General features: G+C 36.3%; 1 protein-coding gene across 1 annotated transcript in view; it reads right to left on the bottom strand.

Moving 5' to 3' along the window:
* The window catches only part of DTHD1 (death domain containing 1), a 63,853-nt gene that overhangs the window by 35,617 nt on the left and 9,416 nt on the right, over positions 1-18,820 (bottom strand). Inside the window, 4 exon segments of the mRNA XM_045474295.1 lie at positions 2,662-2,951; positions 4,914-5,078; positions 15,764-16,008; positions 18,399-18,578. Of these exon segments, the coding sequence (XP_045330251.1) occupies positions 2,662-2,951; positions 4,914-5,078; positions 15,764-16,008; positions 18,399-18,578 (880 nt within the window).

An 18,820-nucleotide genomic window follows, 5' to 3' on the forward strand; every position in this document is an offset into this window, starting at 1 on the left:
AGCTTATGTTCAGAAGAATGCCAAAGGCTGATGTAAAAAGCAAGGGGATTACCTATCTTAGTTTTTCGTAGAATTAAAGTAAATGGTGCATGACCTCACTCAAAAGAATTATATGTATTCTATATAAATAAATATAAAATTTTTAACATTTCTCAAAGGGCAGATGTCTGGATCCATTAATTAAAATTTTAAATATTTTTAATACTTTTAAAATTTTAAATAATTTTAATCTTTCCCAATGTTTTGTCTTCATTCTTCCAACAAATACTTCCAGCTGTCAGGTACCACACTAGGTGCTGGGAATTGAATGGTGCCCACTAACAGGACAAGACCTATTCTCATGGGACAGTACTCAGAGAAACTGACATCCATCAAACAATTAAATGAATAAAGACTGTATCTATGGCCATGTCCACAAAAGAGTAAGATAAGAACTGACATAATCAGAAAAGATGGGGAACACTTTTCTAAACATGATCATCAAGGTGAGATATGAAACTACAGTAGGAGGTAACTGGAGGTGGGCGGGGTAGATGGGTGGGGTGGAGAACCCTCCAGGCAGGCATTATCTGATTGTATGCCTTTTTGAGATTCACACCAGGCTCTAATGAAAGGATGAGGTGTCAATTTTTTCCTGAGAATCTTGCTCCCCTTAGATGGAGAAAAATCCAGTGAGGCCACAGATCCGAGCATAGGTCTCTAAGAAAGGCAAAGCAGAAACAAACCTGGCATCGTGCCTGATTCATTTCCCTTGAGTGAAGATGAGTTCTTCCCCATTCCTTACATGGAGGAATTTGCACACAGGCTGGCTAACCTCAAGAACTCTTACCCTCGGTACCACTGCCTGTGAGATGCATAGCAACTCACTCCTGTTTATGGCACTAGGTAAACACAGCTGCTGTCCTAAATATTACAGGAAAATCATTGGCATCTTTAGTTTGGGTGGGACACTTCCAGTTTTTTACTGTCTCCTAGAGAGATTGTTCCAGGGTGGACACTGTGGTTTCTGTTTCAGAAGCCCAGTACTTTCCTTCCTTCATCTCTTCATCCTTCTCTTTCCCTTTTTCTGATACCCTCGTTACTCACTCACTAAGTCCTGCCAGCTGACTCAGACGGCTGGGACTCCGCATGCGCAAGTGGAAGAGACAGTTCACGTTGGGACACTTTGCGTCTTGTTTCTGAGATACAGAAAAAGGGCAGCCTCAGCTTCAAGCTGCATCATTTTTGTGACAACAAAGAGCCAACAGAGCTTGGATTAATTTCCAGAATCAGAGAGAAAATAGGCACCATTAAAAATCAATGAGATCTGTGTCGATTTATAAGTGAACAGAGAATATTACTTCAAGTCAACTCTACTGCAAGATTCCTGGGCCAGAAATCCCCATAAACCCCAAGCCTGAATTCTCCCCTACACTTCACCTTTACCTACATACCTGTTAGATTCTATTCCATCCCAAGGAAATAAGTTACAGAGAAGCAGTTGAATTAAAAAAAAAAAAAAAAAAAAAAAAATGGCGGTGGGGGGGGGGGGGGATGGCAACTTCTCCAAAAATCTTTTTCTTTCTTCTCTCACACAGCTGTTTTCTCTCTGTGTTCTCCTTTTTTCTTCCTCTTCTCTTTCTTTTATCTCCTTTTCTGATCTCTTCCCTCATTTCTCCTACCTTATCCTGCAACCTCCCGTATTCATTCACCCTGTTTGTTGGTCTTAGTATTTCCATAGGTTCACTCATTCACTACATTCCTATTGAAAGCTTTTCCTGGGCCAGGCATTCTTCTAAGCTCAGGGATCCACAGCAGGAAAGACATAGCCAGTACCTTCCTGAATTTACATTCCGAGGAAGAACATAAGTGTATGAGCAAAGAGTAAGTAAACAAATAAAAATAATTTCACATTGTGGTATGATTTATGATGGAAGCAAAAAAAAAAAAAAAAAAGCCCTAGAAAAATATGAGGATGGGAGGTAAGCAAGGTACGTCATCTACCTCAGAGGTTCTTAGCCACTGTTGTGCCATGAACCCTTTTGGAGTTTGGTGGTGAAATCTATTAATTGTTTCTCAGAGTGGACTTTTAAATACATAAAATAAAATGTGTGGAAGTATAAATAAGACAATCATACTGGAATATAGTTCTAGATACACATCTCTTGGGAGTCGTGATCAGTCCGCTGATCCCAGATTAGATTCTTTGTAGGACATAAGAAAGAGTTTGGATATTATGTTAAGTAGAATAAGAGATAATTGTCAAGTGCTTAATGTGGGGGGAGGGCAATAAGGCATGATTTATATTTTTAAAGGATCACTATTGTTCCTGTGTAGAAATAGACTTCACATGGCTCTTAGTGGAGACAGAGGAGCATTTAGGAGGCAATTGCAAGGGTGTATGAAAGAGATGATCCTCGCTCGGATTCAAGAGTATTCACGGAGAAGACTGTTTCTAGAAGAGTGTCACCTTCTAGAGTCAGCCTGTAAGGGAAGATGCATCCCTGATAAGGGAAGAAAGAGATTGAAGAAAAAGCAAATAAGTCTTTTTCTTTCCCTACTTTTCATAAGCCTCCCCTCAGTTCTCTGAAGTTTTCCTTGGTGATACAGGTTTAACGAAGGCCTTCAGAAGCTTGAGGCTGCTAGCCCATAGAGCATACAAAAAGGTGTCTTTGTACTTACTTGAAGCAAATATATTTCCAGTAAATCTTAAAAGAATTTGTTCTCCTTCTTTGACTTGGAAGCAGCGTGAAGACTCTGGAGGGCCACTGAACGATTCCAAGCGCAAGTTCCGAAGCACCTGGTTTAAATCTTTAGAAGGAACCACTAGAATGACTACTTTATGTGGATTGTCTTTCTGGTGACAGAGCACAACACAGGCAGTGGTGCTGAGCATAGCTTCTTCCAGAGCTTTCACAAAAGAAACCAAAAGGCTATTTTCCACAATGGAAGAAAGGTGTAGCACAATAAACCTGCACGGGAGCAAAGAGGCATGACGTGAGGGAAACATACAGTCTCAAAAATATCACTGATAACAAATAACACCCATTATCATCCAAGCTTTCGTTAAAAAACAAAAAACATCATGGGGCCCCTGGGTAACTCAGTCGGTTAAGTGTCTGACTTCGGCTCAGGTCATGATCTCGCAGTTTGTGGGTTCGAGTCCTGCATCAGGCTCTGTGCTGACAGCTCAGAGCCTGGAGCCCACTTCAGAATCTGTCTCTATCTCTCTCTGCCCCTCCCCTGCTTGCGCTCTGTCTCACTCTCTCTCTCTCTCAAAAATAAGTAAACATTAGAAGAATTAAAAATTAAAAAAAAATAAAATCAAGCGTTCTAATAACCAACTAGTTAGATTCCTGAATGACTTTAATGAACCTCCTGGCAGTCAGGAAACGATTCAAACCAAACCAAGTTCTAAACAGATGTTCACAAAGAAATCCCCCAGGGTCAGATCAGCTCTAAATATGGCAGCATATTTTAAATTGTATTTTAACTAGCATCACCAAGGGTTATAATTTCCAACTATAGAAGAGAAAGATAATCAAGATAATTCATTTACTACCAACAGGATAAAGAATAGATATCATAATTAAGTAGAGATTAAAATATTTTCTCTGTCACTGTGGTGTCAGAATCGTTATGAATAGACCTGTTGTGAGATGAGTCTTGTCCACTCTACCCAAATTTAAATGTTGGAGGCCTAATCCCCAGTACCTCAGAATGTGACCTTATTTCAACATGGGGTCTTGACAGGTGTAATCCAGTTAATGTGAGGGCATTAGATGTACACTAATCCAACATGACTGGTGTCATAAAAAGGGGAACTTTGGATACAGAAATGTGCATACATGGAGAATGTCACGTGAACATAGAAATGGACACTTTCAAGCCAAGAAGAGAAGCCTGGAACAGATCCTTCCCTCACAGTCCTCAGAAGGAATGAATCTTGCTAACATCTTGATCTTGGACTTTTAGCCTCCAGAGCTATGAGACCATACATTTCTGTTGTTGAAGCCACCTAGTTTGTGGGACTTTATTATGGCAGCCTGGCAGACTAATATAGACATCCCTCTCTGGGCTGGATCCTTACCCCCTCACACACATCCCCCAACTCTTCTCCACAAAATTGCCTTACATGATCGCCCTCAGCCAGAGAATCCCTGCACCCACAGACAAGGATTGGCTGATGCAGGGGTGTATACCAGCCTCCTTGGTACTCAGACTCCTGAGCTTCCCGGAGGTACCAGGCTGAGGTAAAACTTCTGCTGAAACCATAGGTTTTCTCAGCTTATTCCCTTGCCTTACTCATTTCTTTCATTCCCTTACAGGATTCACCTAAGAGTTCTCCCTCAATAAATCAATAAATTCTCATATTAAACTCTGCTTCTGACCCGAGACAACTGTAGATGTAAGATCTTCCATTTTGAAATAAAAGCTATCTTTAGACATATGATTGCCTTCCCTTTATGAGTGTCTGCTCCTCATGAGCCTTAAAACTGTCTAAAACTCTTCTCATAATTAGCTGTCTAGAAAACATGGAAATGAGGAAGGCAAAATAAGGGCACGGAAATAACAAATTCAGTTTACATATACATGCTTATGAGATTAGCATAGTATGAACAGTTAATTACTGTCTTCATGGAGTTTCATAAATGTGCTGTTTTCAAACTATTTTGGAGTTAAAGGAAATCTCTAAAAATAAATCTAAGTTATGAGTGATTTCCAAAAGCACTTATTAAACTATCATGAATGAAATTATAGATAGCATATTCATATCAATTCTGGTTTGTGTTTTCAGCACACCCTGAAGAACTATTTATATTCCTATATGAGGCATAAAAACCTAATCCTATAATTTCATTTCAGTAAGCATCACTTATAATTCATCAGGATATAATACCGTCAACTTGTATTGTTTACAGGTATTGTATTACCTCTCTAAATGTTCGCGCAATTCAAATGATATCAAGCCACTCTGCATGGTTCTCACTACAACATTATCAAGCCCAAACCAACCACTGTCTCCACTTCTGAATCCCAGTAATCTCAAAGATTCACAGGCATTGTTCCCAGGTTTCCTTATGGAAGTGCTTTTTGTCCTGTACAATGGTAGGAGAGGAGAAACTGGTAAAATTTGTGTAGCATGAATCTTATTTAATGCATTAATTCTTTCAGTAAGCAAACAATCCAATAACAGTACATTAAATGTATTCTATGTGCCAATAATTCCTCTATGCACCGGGAACACAAAGATAAGAAACATATAGCCCTTGCTCTACTGAAGAGTACAGTATTATAGTATTACCCAAATATGGGGCAAGGTGATCGGTGTGATAATTAAGGGAATGCACAAGGTGGTTTAGAAAACAGAAGGAAGCTGCTCAGGGAAGCTTGCAAAGTGAAAATGTTAATATTTGACGTGAACTTTGGAAAATGAGAAGCATTTTATTACTGGCAAGAGAGTTAAGGGAACACCCCAAAAACATTAATAAAGTCACTGGTGAAAACCCAGATGCTTCAGGGGAGCCAAGAATAGTGGGGCACCTAACAGGTAAGACCACAGATTCTGGAGCAAGACTTTCTACTTTCAAATCCTGGGTGGATCTGAATCTTATTAACTATATGACCAATGGGCAAGTTATTTGATCTCTCTGTTTCAGTTTCCTTATTTATAGTATGAGAGTAACAATAGTATCTACATCATAGAGTTAAATAGTATCTACATCAATTGAATTAATATTTTTATCCTAATTCCTACAGCAGACATAGCCAATTAGCTTTCTTGCACAGTCCCCCTTCCTTTTCATCCTGCATTTGAATGTACCATGTGATACCTTCCACCAACCCAGAGCTGAATTTACTCACAGTAGACCAAGTTTCAACACTCAGCAAATTTTATCTTTTTCCTTCGGAACTTGACTAAGAGGACCAGAGATTATAACTTGTCACTGCTGTCATTTAGCTACGGCACCCTGGGCTATAAAAATAATTAGCACAGAGAGTATTAATAAAGGAAAAAAATAGAGGAGATGCTAAGAGAGAAAAGGAGAGAAATCAAAATGAAAGAACCCATGTAGTCCTAGAGATGGAATAGCCTTACAATAAACTCTTTTCTTGAATTCATTTAAATGGATACCTGTTCCTCAGAAAGGAAGAAAAGTCCTTGATACTGAACATAGTGGGGGTGGGGGGTGGGAAAGGTCTAATGATAGTACAAGTCACAAGGGGTAAAAACCATGTTAGCTAGTTACTAAGAATGAAGACCCAAGTGTGAATCCCACATCCTTATTTGTGAATACGATTAATTAAGGTTTTAGACTAAGGTCTAAAACCACCTTAGTTTTTACAGGTTGAGCTGTCCAATAAGCCATAAATTAGGAACTAAACTTGATTTAAAATGTCTACTCTGAAATTTTTAGATTCTATTGATTCCTTCAGGGAATCAGCCAGTTTAAAATATGGAGAATAGGGGAAGAAATAACATTTAGTTTTTGGCTTTTGGTTTAAAACCACAAATAGAGTAAATTTTGTAACACTTGGAAGTTAATTATTTTTTATGGAGTTTTTAAAAATTTATTTATTTTATTTTGAGAGAGACAGAGACAGCACAAGTGGGTTAGGGTCAGAGAGAAGGAGAGAGACAGAATCCCAAGCAGGCTCTGCTCTATCAGCACAGAGCCCGATGGGGGGAGGGGAGAGCTGATCTCAGGAACCATGAGAAATCAGCAATAGGAAGCCTAACCAACCAACTGAGCCACCCAGGCACGCCGGAAGTTAATAATTTAGTAACACAGGAAAATACACTGAAACTGAATCCAAAACTCTGGTCATTTACTAGAAAATTACTTCATTAAATGCATGATTGATTTTTTTTTTTCTGATGACAACTCCTAACTTTTTTCTCCCAATGGTCTAAACATTTCTGGGGACCTACAGGTTCTCAGCAGTAGCGGAATTGAACCCTACTCTCAGGTCCAGGCAGGTCTAAAACCTGAGGCATATAGTGCATTTGGCATTCATTAACAAAGTTTGCTTTAAAAAAAAATCTCATTTTTTCTGATTTCTGAGCATGTGATAAGATTGCACTTCCTTTCCCCAGTGATTGAGTGGGGGCCATATGACTAGTTCTAGTTAATAAACAGTGAATGTCACTTGGAGACCAAGCATTTAATTGCTCATGTGCATCTACTCAAAGCTTTTTCTTCTGCTACCCATGACAGCAGCCAGAAAGTGGTTGCCTTTCAGCCTGGGTACTGGAGTGAGGATAACCAAGAGACAGCCTGCCTTTGAGGACAACACAGCATGTGTGAGATATGGATTGTTGTCATCAGCCCTGGGTGAATTCAAGTTTTTGTTAGCCTAGCCTACCCTGTAGAGTGCATCTTCCTCCCAGTCCTAGTGATCTGTTCAGTGATGGGTTTGTAACTGATTTAGGGTGAGAATAACTCTCAGGGCCTTTATGCATATCCATGGGGAGCTTCACCTTCTACTGAACTTGGAATAGCAAGATGGAACTGTCTTGCCAGCATGAGGGACAAGCATGTCAAAGAATGGAATTGGCACAGAGGAGGGCAGAAAGAGAAGAGAGAGACTAGGTTCTTTCTGGTTGAAGAAGAATATAAAGATAAATATATCCCCAGACTTTTTGTTTACATGAACCAAAGAATTCCTTTTTCCTTAAAACTTTGGGCTTGCTTTTCTGACACTCAAAATCAAAAGAGTCCTCAATGATATAAAGATCAAATTTAGATTTCATGACATATAACATTGTGTAAGTTTAAGGTGTAAAATGTAATGGTTTAATACATGGATATGTTACAAAATGATTATTACCGTATAGTTAACACATCCATAATCTCACATTTAGACTTTAATATGATAATAGATTATACCTCCTCTTGAAATTAAATGATTTGCTAGCATCCTTATCTAACCCAGCTGTTCTTGACAACTCTGCAAATAAACTCTTCCTTTTATATATGCTATTAGCAAACTTTCACATCTCCTATTGTCTAGCAATGGCTAGCATTTGATCACAGTCCACAGAAAATTCTGATGGACTAAGAGTTCCATAAAATACAATCTTCATTAAATAAATTTGTTTATTCAAGAATTACTGATTTTGCTTTTTTCTTGAGGTGAAACTTTTTCCGTACCCAAAATTCCAGGCATTGGGGCAATTATAATTGGCCCATTTTGGGTCAAGTGCTCAGTTATATTTAACAAGGACATTAAAAAACATGGAAATTCCCATTAGATCCACATGGATGGAAAGAACACTTTCCAGAATTTGTGGTACAATTTCCAAAAATTAAAGTGGCTGGGTAGACAAAGCAACAGATGTCCACTCCAAGCTGCCTTTCTCAGGTCTAAAAGTGCCCTGGTATGTTGTTCTGAGATAAATGCCTTAATGCCACACCACTGAAAGACACTCAGAAGATTTTTTCCAAGATAAAAAAGATCTATCTGTCTAGGGGCACCCAGGTGGCTCAGTCAGTTAAGCGTTGGACTCTTGATTTCGGCTCAGGTCATGATCTCAAGGTTCGTGAGTTTAAGCCCTGTGTGGGGCTCTGCACTGTCAGCTTAGGATTCTCTCTCTTTCTTCTCTCTCTCTGCCCCTCCCCTGCTTGTGCTCTCTCTCTCTTTCAAAATAAATAAATAAACTTTAAAGAAAAGAAGTTATATCCCAAGGTTCTACAAGTAGAAATAGGCATTACTGGAAACTTTTCAAGGATAGTTTCTTTCTTTCTTTCTCTTTCTTTCTTTTTCTTTCTTTCTTTCTTTCTTTCTTTCTCTCTTTCTTTCTCTTTCTTTCTTTCTCTTTCTTTCTTTCTTTCTTTCTACAGCAGTTTTAGGTTCACAGCAAAATTGAGAGGAAGATGCACAGGTTTCCCATTTACCTCCTGTTTCCACATATGCATAGCCTCCTCCATTATCAATATTCCCCATCAAAGTGGTACCTTTGTTACAACTGGTGGACCTACATTGATACATCATGATCACCCAAAGACCATAGTTTATATTAGAGTTAACTCTGTGTTGTACATTATGTAGGTTTGAACAAATGTAGAATGACATGTAGCCATCATAATAGTATCATACAAAGTATTTTCACCACTATAAAAACCCTCTATATTCTGCCTATTTGTCCCTCCTTCACTCCAATGTCTGGCAACCACTGATGTTTTTACTGTCTTCATAGTTTTGCCTTTTCCAGAATGTTATATAGTATATATCATACAGGTAGGTAGCCTTTTCAGATTGTTTTCTTTCACTTAGCAATATGCATTTAAGATTCCTCCATGTATTTCTGGTTTGATAGCTCATTTCTTTTTGGCACTGAGTAATTTTCTATTGTACGGATGTTATTTATCCATTCTTGACATCTTGATTGCTTCCAAGTTTTGACAGTTGAGAATAAATCTTATATAACATCCATATGCAGGTGTTTGTGTGGACGTGTTTTCAACTCCTTTCAATAAATATCAAGCAGTGCTATTGCTGGATAGTATGATAAGAGTATGTTTAGTTTTGTAAGAAACCACAAGTTTCCCAAAATAGCTGTACCATTTTGCATTCCCACAAACAATGAATAAGAATTCCTGCTTCTTCACATCCTCACCAGCATTTAAGGTTGTAAGTGTTCTGGATTTTGGCCATCCTAATAGATGTGTATTTGTATGATTTTTTGTTTTAATTTGCATCTCAGTGATGACATATGCTGTGGAGCATCTTTTCAGATTATTATTTGCCAATCATACATCTTCTTTGCTAAGGTGTCTGTTAAGGTCTTTGGCCCATTTTTTAATCAAGTTTTTTGTTTCTTATTGTTAAGTTTTAAGAGTTCTTTGTGTATTTTGGATAACATTTCTTTATCAGATGTACCTTTTGTAAATATTTTCTCCTGCTCTGGGGCTCATCTTCTTATTCTCTTAATATTCTCTTTCCCAGAGCAGAAGCTTTTAATTTTATGAAGTCCAGCATATCAATTATTTCTAACGTGGATTGTGCCTTTAGTGTTGTATCTAAAAGTCATTGCCATACACGAGGTCATCTAGATTTTCACCTATTAGGTGCAATTAGGTGAAAACACCTTCTAGGAGTTTTATAGCTTTTCATTTTACATTTATGCCTATAATCCAATTTGGGTTAATTTGTGAAAGGCATAAGGGTTGTCTACATTTTTTTTTTTTTTAATGTGGACCTCTACCTGTTCCAGCACTATTTGTTGAAAAGACTGTCTTTATTGCATTGCATTGCCTTTTCTTCTTTGTCAAAAATCAGTTGACTATATTTATGTAGATCTATTTCTGGGCTCTCTATTCTGTTCCACTGGTCTATTTGCCCATTCTTTCACCAATACTACACTGTTGATACTGTGGTTTCGTAGTAAGTCTTGAAGTCACATAGTGTCAGTCTTCCAATTCTGTTCTTCTGTGATGGTTTCTTTTTGATTTCTTAAGTTATGTGGTAGTTTTACCGATGTGTTCATTTTATTATCATGCCATATGATGCATATATTTTACAGATATTCTCATATAAGACTCACATATTACATTTGAACATAATAATCTTAAAACCAAAGACAATATGTAGAAAGAGTATTTTTCATGAGCAAAACTATTTACCCATCTGACTCTCTAAAGTATTTCTTATATAATATGGAATAAGTTTTTATTTAACAAATTAATTTCACCTTTCACTACTGTTAAGAAATCTTTTCTGGTTCATAATTAAATGACTCTCATCTTTTCCCCAGAAACCATTCAGACATAGAGCAATGTAATGTAATAAAGACCGCTAATGTAATATTTAGACCATGTTTTGGCCTCACCTAGTTTTTACCATTTTTTTTTTATTTTATGAAGCATGGAGTGCTTCACTGTGTTCCTATTTCCATAGAAACTGTTCAACTGTTTTCACCCTTTGATGTAAGAACGTTAGTATATGTGCTGCCAAAGCAAGCACATGAAAGAATGTTAAGTAAATAGTTGACACAGGTTCTCATTTTATTGTTTAATGCTCCACTGGATAGAGAAATGCATCTGCCATATCTAGCACTAATAGCAACAGCATAGTATAAAATACTAATCCAGTGTTGTTACAAAGCATAGGATTACTAATACTATTTACCTTTCCATAAATTTATTCATTAATTTATTTAACTCACACAACTTTTTTTTAACACCTACAATGTTATACTTATGCTGAGTGATGATAAATGGAAAGGAGAATGATACTATAGTATGACATAGGATGTGCTCAAAGAATGTGGCTGACGCAAAGAGAGGAAAAATCAATCCCTCCTAGAGATCTTAGAATGTCTTGACAGATACGGACACAGTTAAGCTACTACTTACAGAATAAACCAGAGTTCTTCACCTAAACATGACGGAAAAAGAATTTTCTAGCAGAAAGACCATATACTAGAGCAAAGAGATGGAGAAGAAAAAAAGAAATTAGTACTTTGGCCAACTGAATTGATGACAAATGGCCAACTTCCCACTACACAGGAATGCTGGACAAAATCTCTGTCTCTCTCTCTGTCTCTGTCTCTGTCTCTGTCTCGCTCTCTCTCACACACACACACACACACACAGGAAAGTAGAGGAACTCAAAAGCTGGAAAAAAAAAATCCCTTAGATCTGGAAACAAACAAACAAACACACTTCAAAAAGTTGGAATTCTCTTCTCTCCCCGAAGAACATGACCAACTGGTTCTATGGAAGCTCCCACCCTCATCAGTCTCCTCCACACGCACACCCTGCCCCACTAACTGTGCATACACACCAGGTGTGTGGGGGCTGGAGCTTAATATATTATCGGGTACATCAGATACAGCCTCTAGCTATTAGCTGGAACTAACTCAGTCATAAAACTGGAATCCCAAAAGGACAGCACTGGCCATAAAATGAGAAACAATAAAAACAACCCAAATCTCTTTGAATATTGGCTCAAGAAAGCAACAAACACACAAAGCTGCTCTGGCAGGAGGGAGGGGGAAAAGAAAAGTTGATCTAAAAATCATAATCAATACTTGGAAATGAATTTCTAAGGACGGAATTAGCATATAGACAAGGTACTAGATTATACCAGGCTAATAGATAATCTTAAACATCATGCTAATAGGTAGGTGATAGAATAATCTCAATAAAACTGTAAAATGAGTATGTTTACAATGATTAAGGGGGTAATGAAAGAAATAGAAAGCATAGTGAAAAAACAGAGCATCTTAGAACAAAAGATTTTTAAAATATATCGATATCTTTTTTTTTCTTTTTTTAGAAATGAGAGTTACAATGATTGAAATGAACAGTTGAAACTACTGATTTAAAAAAAAAAAAAAAAAAAACAGTAAAAATGTAAGGGTGCCTGGTTGGCTCAGTCAGTTGAGTGTCTGACTCTTGAGTTTGGCTCAGGTCATGATCCCAGGATCTCTCTTTCTCTCTTAAGATTCTCTCTCTCTCTCTCTCTCCCATTGCCCCTCTCTCCCGCCCTTTCTCTCTCTACTCCTCTCTCCCACTTGCTCTCTCTCTCTCTGAAAAAAATAAAAAAGAAAACCTAATTTACTTTAATAAATAAATAATAGCAAAATATAAAAAAGGTAAAATATATGAGGCAATCATCTCAAATACAGCATAGAAGCTTTTAAAAAATATTAAAGGTTTGTGTAAGATGAACAACAGTATAAATTATGTTTACTCCATTTATATTTGTTTAATATAACTGATGATTTTATTTATATCATCTTTTCTCTTTAATATCACCATGTTGTTTTCTTGTTTTCCTTCTGTTATCCTTTTGCCATATAAACTTTTCCTTTTTACTTTTTGCTTTGTACTTTTATGAATGAGATTGAGGCAAGACTGATTTTATTCCTTTTTACTTAATCTGCTTCTGCTAAACAGATTGTTAAAGAATTATGTTTTATTTAAATGTTCATTTCAAATCTTCCATGTTATGCCTAAGTATGGTTTTTTTTTTTTTCATAAATTGTGTCTAGTAATCAATCAACACTTTCTAAGTCAAGGCTTTAATCAACGTCAGAAAATCAAATTCAACTATGCCTTTGATTATTGCTTCTTTTATGGTTGTTTTGGTTGCTCCTTTGATGATACCTGTAATTATTAGGTGACATCACTTCAAATGACTCCTTATCAAACACTGGTCCCTTTTCATCTCTGCTTGTTATCTTTGTATCTTATCCTGTTGTCCTCTTGTCTTTTTCTAGTCTATCCTGATAGCTTTCTGTTTCTCAGAAATTTTGCTTACTGGATCATACTACACTTACAAAACAGATTTCTAAAATACTCTGCAGGTAATTGTGATTCTCATTATTCAAGTTACTGTGAAATGTCAGAATGATGCTCTCTTTCTTTATTTCCATAGTATGTTCTTTGGTGTTTTTATTCCGCTTTTCAAATCTTTTTGATTAATATTACAATTTTTTCCTTAGGAAATCATGTAGGATTTTGTATTTTTTCCCTTAATCTTGAATGAATATTTGTCCACTCGCTTTGGTAGCCACTTGAATCTCTTTCTCAGATCTGGAAAGCAGATCCATGTGTATAATTTATAAATCAATTTTCAGTGTCTAATCATTTTTCCTGAGTATAATTTATCTGGAGTACCACTGTGTAATCCTCTACCTGAAAAAAACTGGCTTTCAAATGTTTCGAATCAATTAAGTGTATGAAAATGTGCCACCCTCAGCATGATTTCTACTGGGGCTCCTCTCGCCTCTGCTCTTATCTCTATACCTGTGGGAATTTCATTTTTGACAATGCAGTATGCTGCTTCCAATTTCTCTTTGCATTCTGCTCTGTCATTTCTGAGGCATGTGCAAATATAGCAAAAGAGGGGCAAAGGAACACTGATCTAATCAGATCCAAAAATGGTATCTGTGTGTTACCGGGATAAATTTCTATTTCTCAGACTAGGGGATTAGACCATCAGGGACAAGCTAATTATTTTTCTATCATATTTATTGCAAATGGAGCTGCTTTGTTTTATGATGGAAAATACATATCAGTCACAAATTATTTTTATTAATCCTTTGCCATCCACCCTCTATATATAGTAGAAATACTAGGTTCCAGCAACAGGTTACTGGTAAGAATCCATTCTTAGGATTAAGTTCTTATCTTTAAAACTATATATGGGGGCACCTGGGTGGCTCAGTTGGTTAAGCATCCAACTTCAGCTCACTTCATAACCTCATGGTAAGTGAGTTCGAGCCCCACATTGGACTCTGTGCCAACAGCTTAGAGTCTGGAGCCTGCTTTGGATTCTGTGTCTCCCTCTCTCTCTGCCCCCTCCCCCACTCATGCTCTGTCTCTCTCTGTCTCTCAAAAATGAGTAAATGTTTAAAAAATTAATAAAAACAAATAAAAAATATATATGTATCTCAGGGGATATTTAAAATAGCATGTCTTTAATCTATTAGACTGGTACATTTTAAATTTGAAGCTTCAGGATATTTCTGGTTTTAAATCTTACTTTACATTGGTACACAGGAACATGGATTAACTAAACTGCCATTTGGAAGATTATATATCTATATCTATATAGATATAAATGAATGGATGGATGGATGGATGGATGGTTGGATAGATAGACAGACAGACAGACAGATAGATAAATAGATCTCCATCCCAAGTAGCAAAAGTATATATAACTGGATCATGTCTGTATTTTTATGTTCTCTCACTTAATCTAACACAAGGGAAAGTTTAATTTCCTCTCCCAGCCTCAACCTAATATTCTACTATTGCCCTAAATTGCAAACATTGTAGGAAAAGACAAATAATCCACATCTCAATTTCCAGCCTTGCAGTTTCAAACTTAATAAAGGATGGCTACATAGAGTCATAAATAAATCTAGAGATATGCAAGGGTGTCCAAGATTGTGTCACTTGGTAGGTATAGTGACTTATACACGTTATTAATATCACCGAGTCTCAGTCTTCTCACTAATAAAATGGAGATAAAGTGGGGTGGGGGAAACTGGATAAGACGATATACACAGGAAACCTGGTACACAGTAGATTCTCAATTAATAGTAGATAGTATTTCAATTAAGTCTCTGAAGTTGTTTCTCCCTCTTCGTTTTTCAAAGAAAAAAAAATATTTCCTTCAGAAGTGAAGAACAGAAACATTCCCTTCTACATTTTTCATTAGAAAAGAAAAAATAAGCATTAAATGAAAGAACAGGAATTAAGATCAGGATTATCCTGTGTAACCTATTTGTTATTAGCATTTCATCTCCAATGTCATTTCTGAAATAGGTTAGCATTTCATTTCCAATGTCATTTCTGACAAGTAACTCAATATGTATATTTGTCTCATTGGTGGGGATTTTGCATAATCATAAAAATTAAGGGATTATCCACCTGTATTCCACCGATATGGCGAATACAAACTCAAATTTAATTTTGTTTTAGAAAAGTTCAGGTTAATCTTTTTCCTACATTAAATGCACACTCTTAAATATAGAAGTTAAAATCACTGTACCACTTCTTTATAATTAACCATGTCATAATTTCTTTGAAAGCAAAGATTAATTTTACCTCTTCTGTGTCTACCCTACCACATAGCATACATTTGGGCCTTTTGTGGGTCTAAAATCATTACCTTTCATGGGTCTACAATATTTTATATCTATAGTAAAATGTTGCATGATATTTCAATAATGATTTTTAAATATATGACATCAAATTACATTTTTAAATTATTTACATTTCTTTGTTTATCATCAACTCAGAGATACAAGGATTTAGCTCACCGGTTGAGGTATAGCGGTATGATCCTTTTTGTAGTGGCACTAGCCATTCTTTTATGATCTATCTCAGATGCAAGATTTTTTTTATCAGGGTGTGGAGAACAAGGTAGGAATACAGTGACTGGCTTCTGGAAAGGATGTACCAAAGGGTGCTTCATGTGGATCAGCGGGCTTGTTGATATCACCGGGTAGGAAGTATCTTGCTGTGTTTTTAAATATGCCACCAAAGATGGGTCAACTGGTTGGACCTAAATAAGGAAAAAAAATGCATATATTCCTATAATTTGATAGCAAAAGATGCAAAGTATCAGCACATTTCTAAGGCAATTTTCTGAAAATCTGACAGAATCTAGTTTTATATATTTATCTATGTGTTGTTGACTGGAATCAACACTGAATTAATTTATTTAGAAACACAGCATTTGGCCCCCCTTTTACAAAGTCTTTCTGAATCTAGATTCCTTGTCCAATGTTATAAATAACTGAGAAACACTCATTGTAGGCAACAAAATGACCTAGAAAACAAAATAGACATTTTACGTAATTTCTAATTAGAACTGTTGTCAGATCAACAAGAAACTAGAAACTAGAAAAACAAGACTATATTTGTTTCCTCTCACACAAGAGTGGCTAATAAAAATAGCTAGCATAATTCTAAAATTTCAAAGTTTATGGAAAATACTTATGAATACATAGTTCATCATATGGGTTTTTCCCCTATTTTTTCTTCTCCGTTAACCACTTACAATAACTGAGAGAAACAGGAGAACATGAGGGGAGAGTCTAGACTGGAAGAACAGAAAATATTGAGAAAGTGTATCTTCTAAAATGTGCACTGATGCTCTATCATATCTTGTGTATACTGTGCAAATGGTGTTTGTATATATTAAATCCTCATTCCCGAAAAGGGATGTTTTATAATTAAATATAACCAAATATTCATAATCATAAATATTTAAATTGGTTAGCCTCTTTTTTTTGCCATCCTCTCCAATGCAAATTTTGAATCATATGAATGTCCCAAATTCTGGCATCAATTCTATCATAGATACTCAACATATGTTTTTGTTAATAAACATATGTTTATTAACAAAACATACACACACACACAGCTAAGAAAGCTTTCAAATAAAGCAGGGATGTACTTTGGAGGCTCTCAGGTCATGATCTCACAGTTCGTGAGTTGAAGCCCTACATTGGGTTCTGTGCTGAACATGAAACCTTCATGAGATTCCGTATTTCCCTCTGTCTCTGCCCTATCCCTTTCATGCTCTTTCTCTCTCAATAAACAAACAAACATTAAAAACAAACAAACAAACAAAGAAAAAAAAACCTGGACCACTTTCTTACACCATACACAAAATAAACTCAAAATGGATGAAAGAGCTAAATGTAACACAGGAAGCCATCAAAATCCTACAGGAGAAAACAGGCAACAACCTCAGCCACAGCAACTTCTTAGTAGACATGTCTCCAGAGGCAAGGGAAACTAGAAGCAAAAATAAACTATTGGGACCTCATCAAAATAAAAAGCTTCTGTACAGCAAAGGAAACTATCTACAAAACTAAAAGGCAACTGACAGAATGGGAGAAGATATTTGCAAATGACATATCAGATAAAGGGTTACTATCCAAAATCTATAGAGAACTTATCAAACTTAACACCCCAAAAAATAAATAATCCAGTGAAGAAATGGGCAAAAACATGAACAGACAATTTTTGAAAGAAGACATCCAGATGACTAATAAACACATGAAAAGATGCTCAACATCACTCAGTATCAGGGAAATACAAACCAAAACCACAATGTGATGCCACCTCACACCTGTCAGAATGGCTAAAATTAACAACTCAAGCAACAACAGATGTTGACTAGGATGTGGAGAAAGGGGAAAACTTTTGCACTGATGGTGGGAATGCAAACTGGTGCAGCCACTCTGGAAAATAGTATAGAGATTCCTCAAAAAATTAAAAATAGAACTACCCTATGACCCAGCACTTAAACTAGTAGGTATTTATCCAAAGGATACAAAAATGCTGATTTGAAGGGGCACATTCATATATATATAATATGTATATGTGTATATATGTATATATATGTGAATATTACTTGGCAAACAAAAAGAATGAAATATTGCCATTTGCAACAGGATGAATGGAACTAGAGTGTATTATGCTAAGCAACATAAGTCAGTCAGAGAAAGATAAATATCATATGATTTCACCATGTGGAATTTGATAAACGAAACAGATGAGCATAGGGGAAGGGAAGAAAAAATAAGATAAAAAGAGAGGGAGGAAAACCATAAGAGACTCTTAAATATAGAGAACAAATTGGAGGTTGCTGGAGGGGTATTAAGTAGGACAATGGGATAAATGGGTAATGGGCATTAAGGAGGGCATTTGTTAGGACGAGCCCTGGGTGTTATATTTAAGTGATGAATCACTAAATTCTATTATTGAAATAAATTAATATATAAAACTTAAATAAAAGACAAAAAGGATAAAAAAGAAAAGTATAAGAGAAGAATTCATTTACTGTTATATTAAATAGTGGTATCTTCTTTATCCTTTTGGGACTATCTTTGATGACCCACAAAATCTATGAGAAGAAACTTACCGGTTTTTAGCATTTACCTTTAATTGTACCAGTACTGATGAGCCAAAAACTCCTGGAGGGTAATTTAAGGACACTCGGGAATCCATGCTTGGCTTAAGAGTATGGCCTTTCTTTGTTACTGTGAAGGACTCTTTCTTTAAACAAGACACAACAGAAAAGATACCCAACTTGTACACTTTGACTTCAGCACAGGTCCCCTGTATGGATTGAGGACATGAAAGGACATTAATGCGGCACTGTTCAGGGAGTATCTGCTGTACATACTCTGCTGCGAAAAAAAAAAAAAAAGAAAGAAAAAAGAAAAAGTCTATCTGCTGTCCCTGTAATCTCTCACAATTGAGAAAGATTTCATTAACACCAAAGGGTTGGTCATTTCATGAGATGAGGTGGAAGTCGATATTAGTTTCTCAAATTTGGACTACGTGATAGAAAAGAGAGA

This window comes from Leopardus geoffroyi, chromosome B1, assembly GCF_018350155.1.
Source record: "Leopardus geoffroyi isolate Oge1 chromosome B1, O.geoffroyi_Oge1_pat1.0, whole genome shotgun sequence".
Taxonomy (NCBI): Eukaryota; Metazoa; Chordata; class Mammalia; order Carnivora; family Felidae; genus Leopardus; species Leopardus geoffroyi.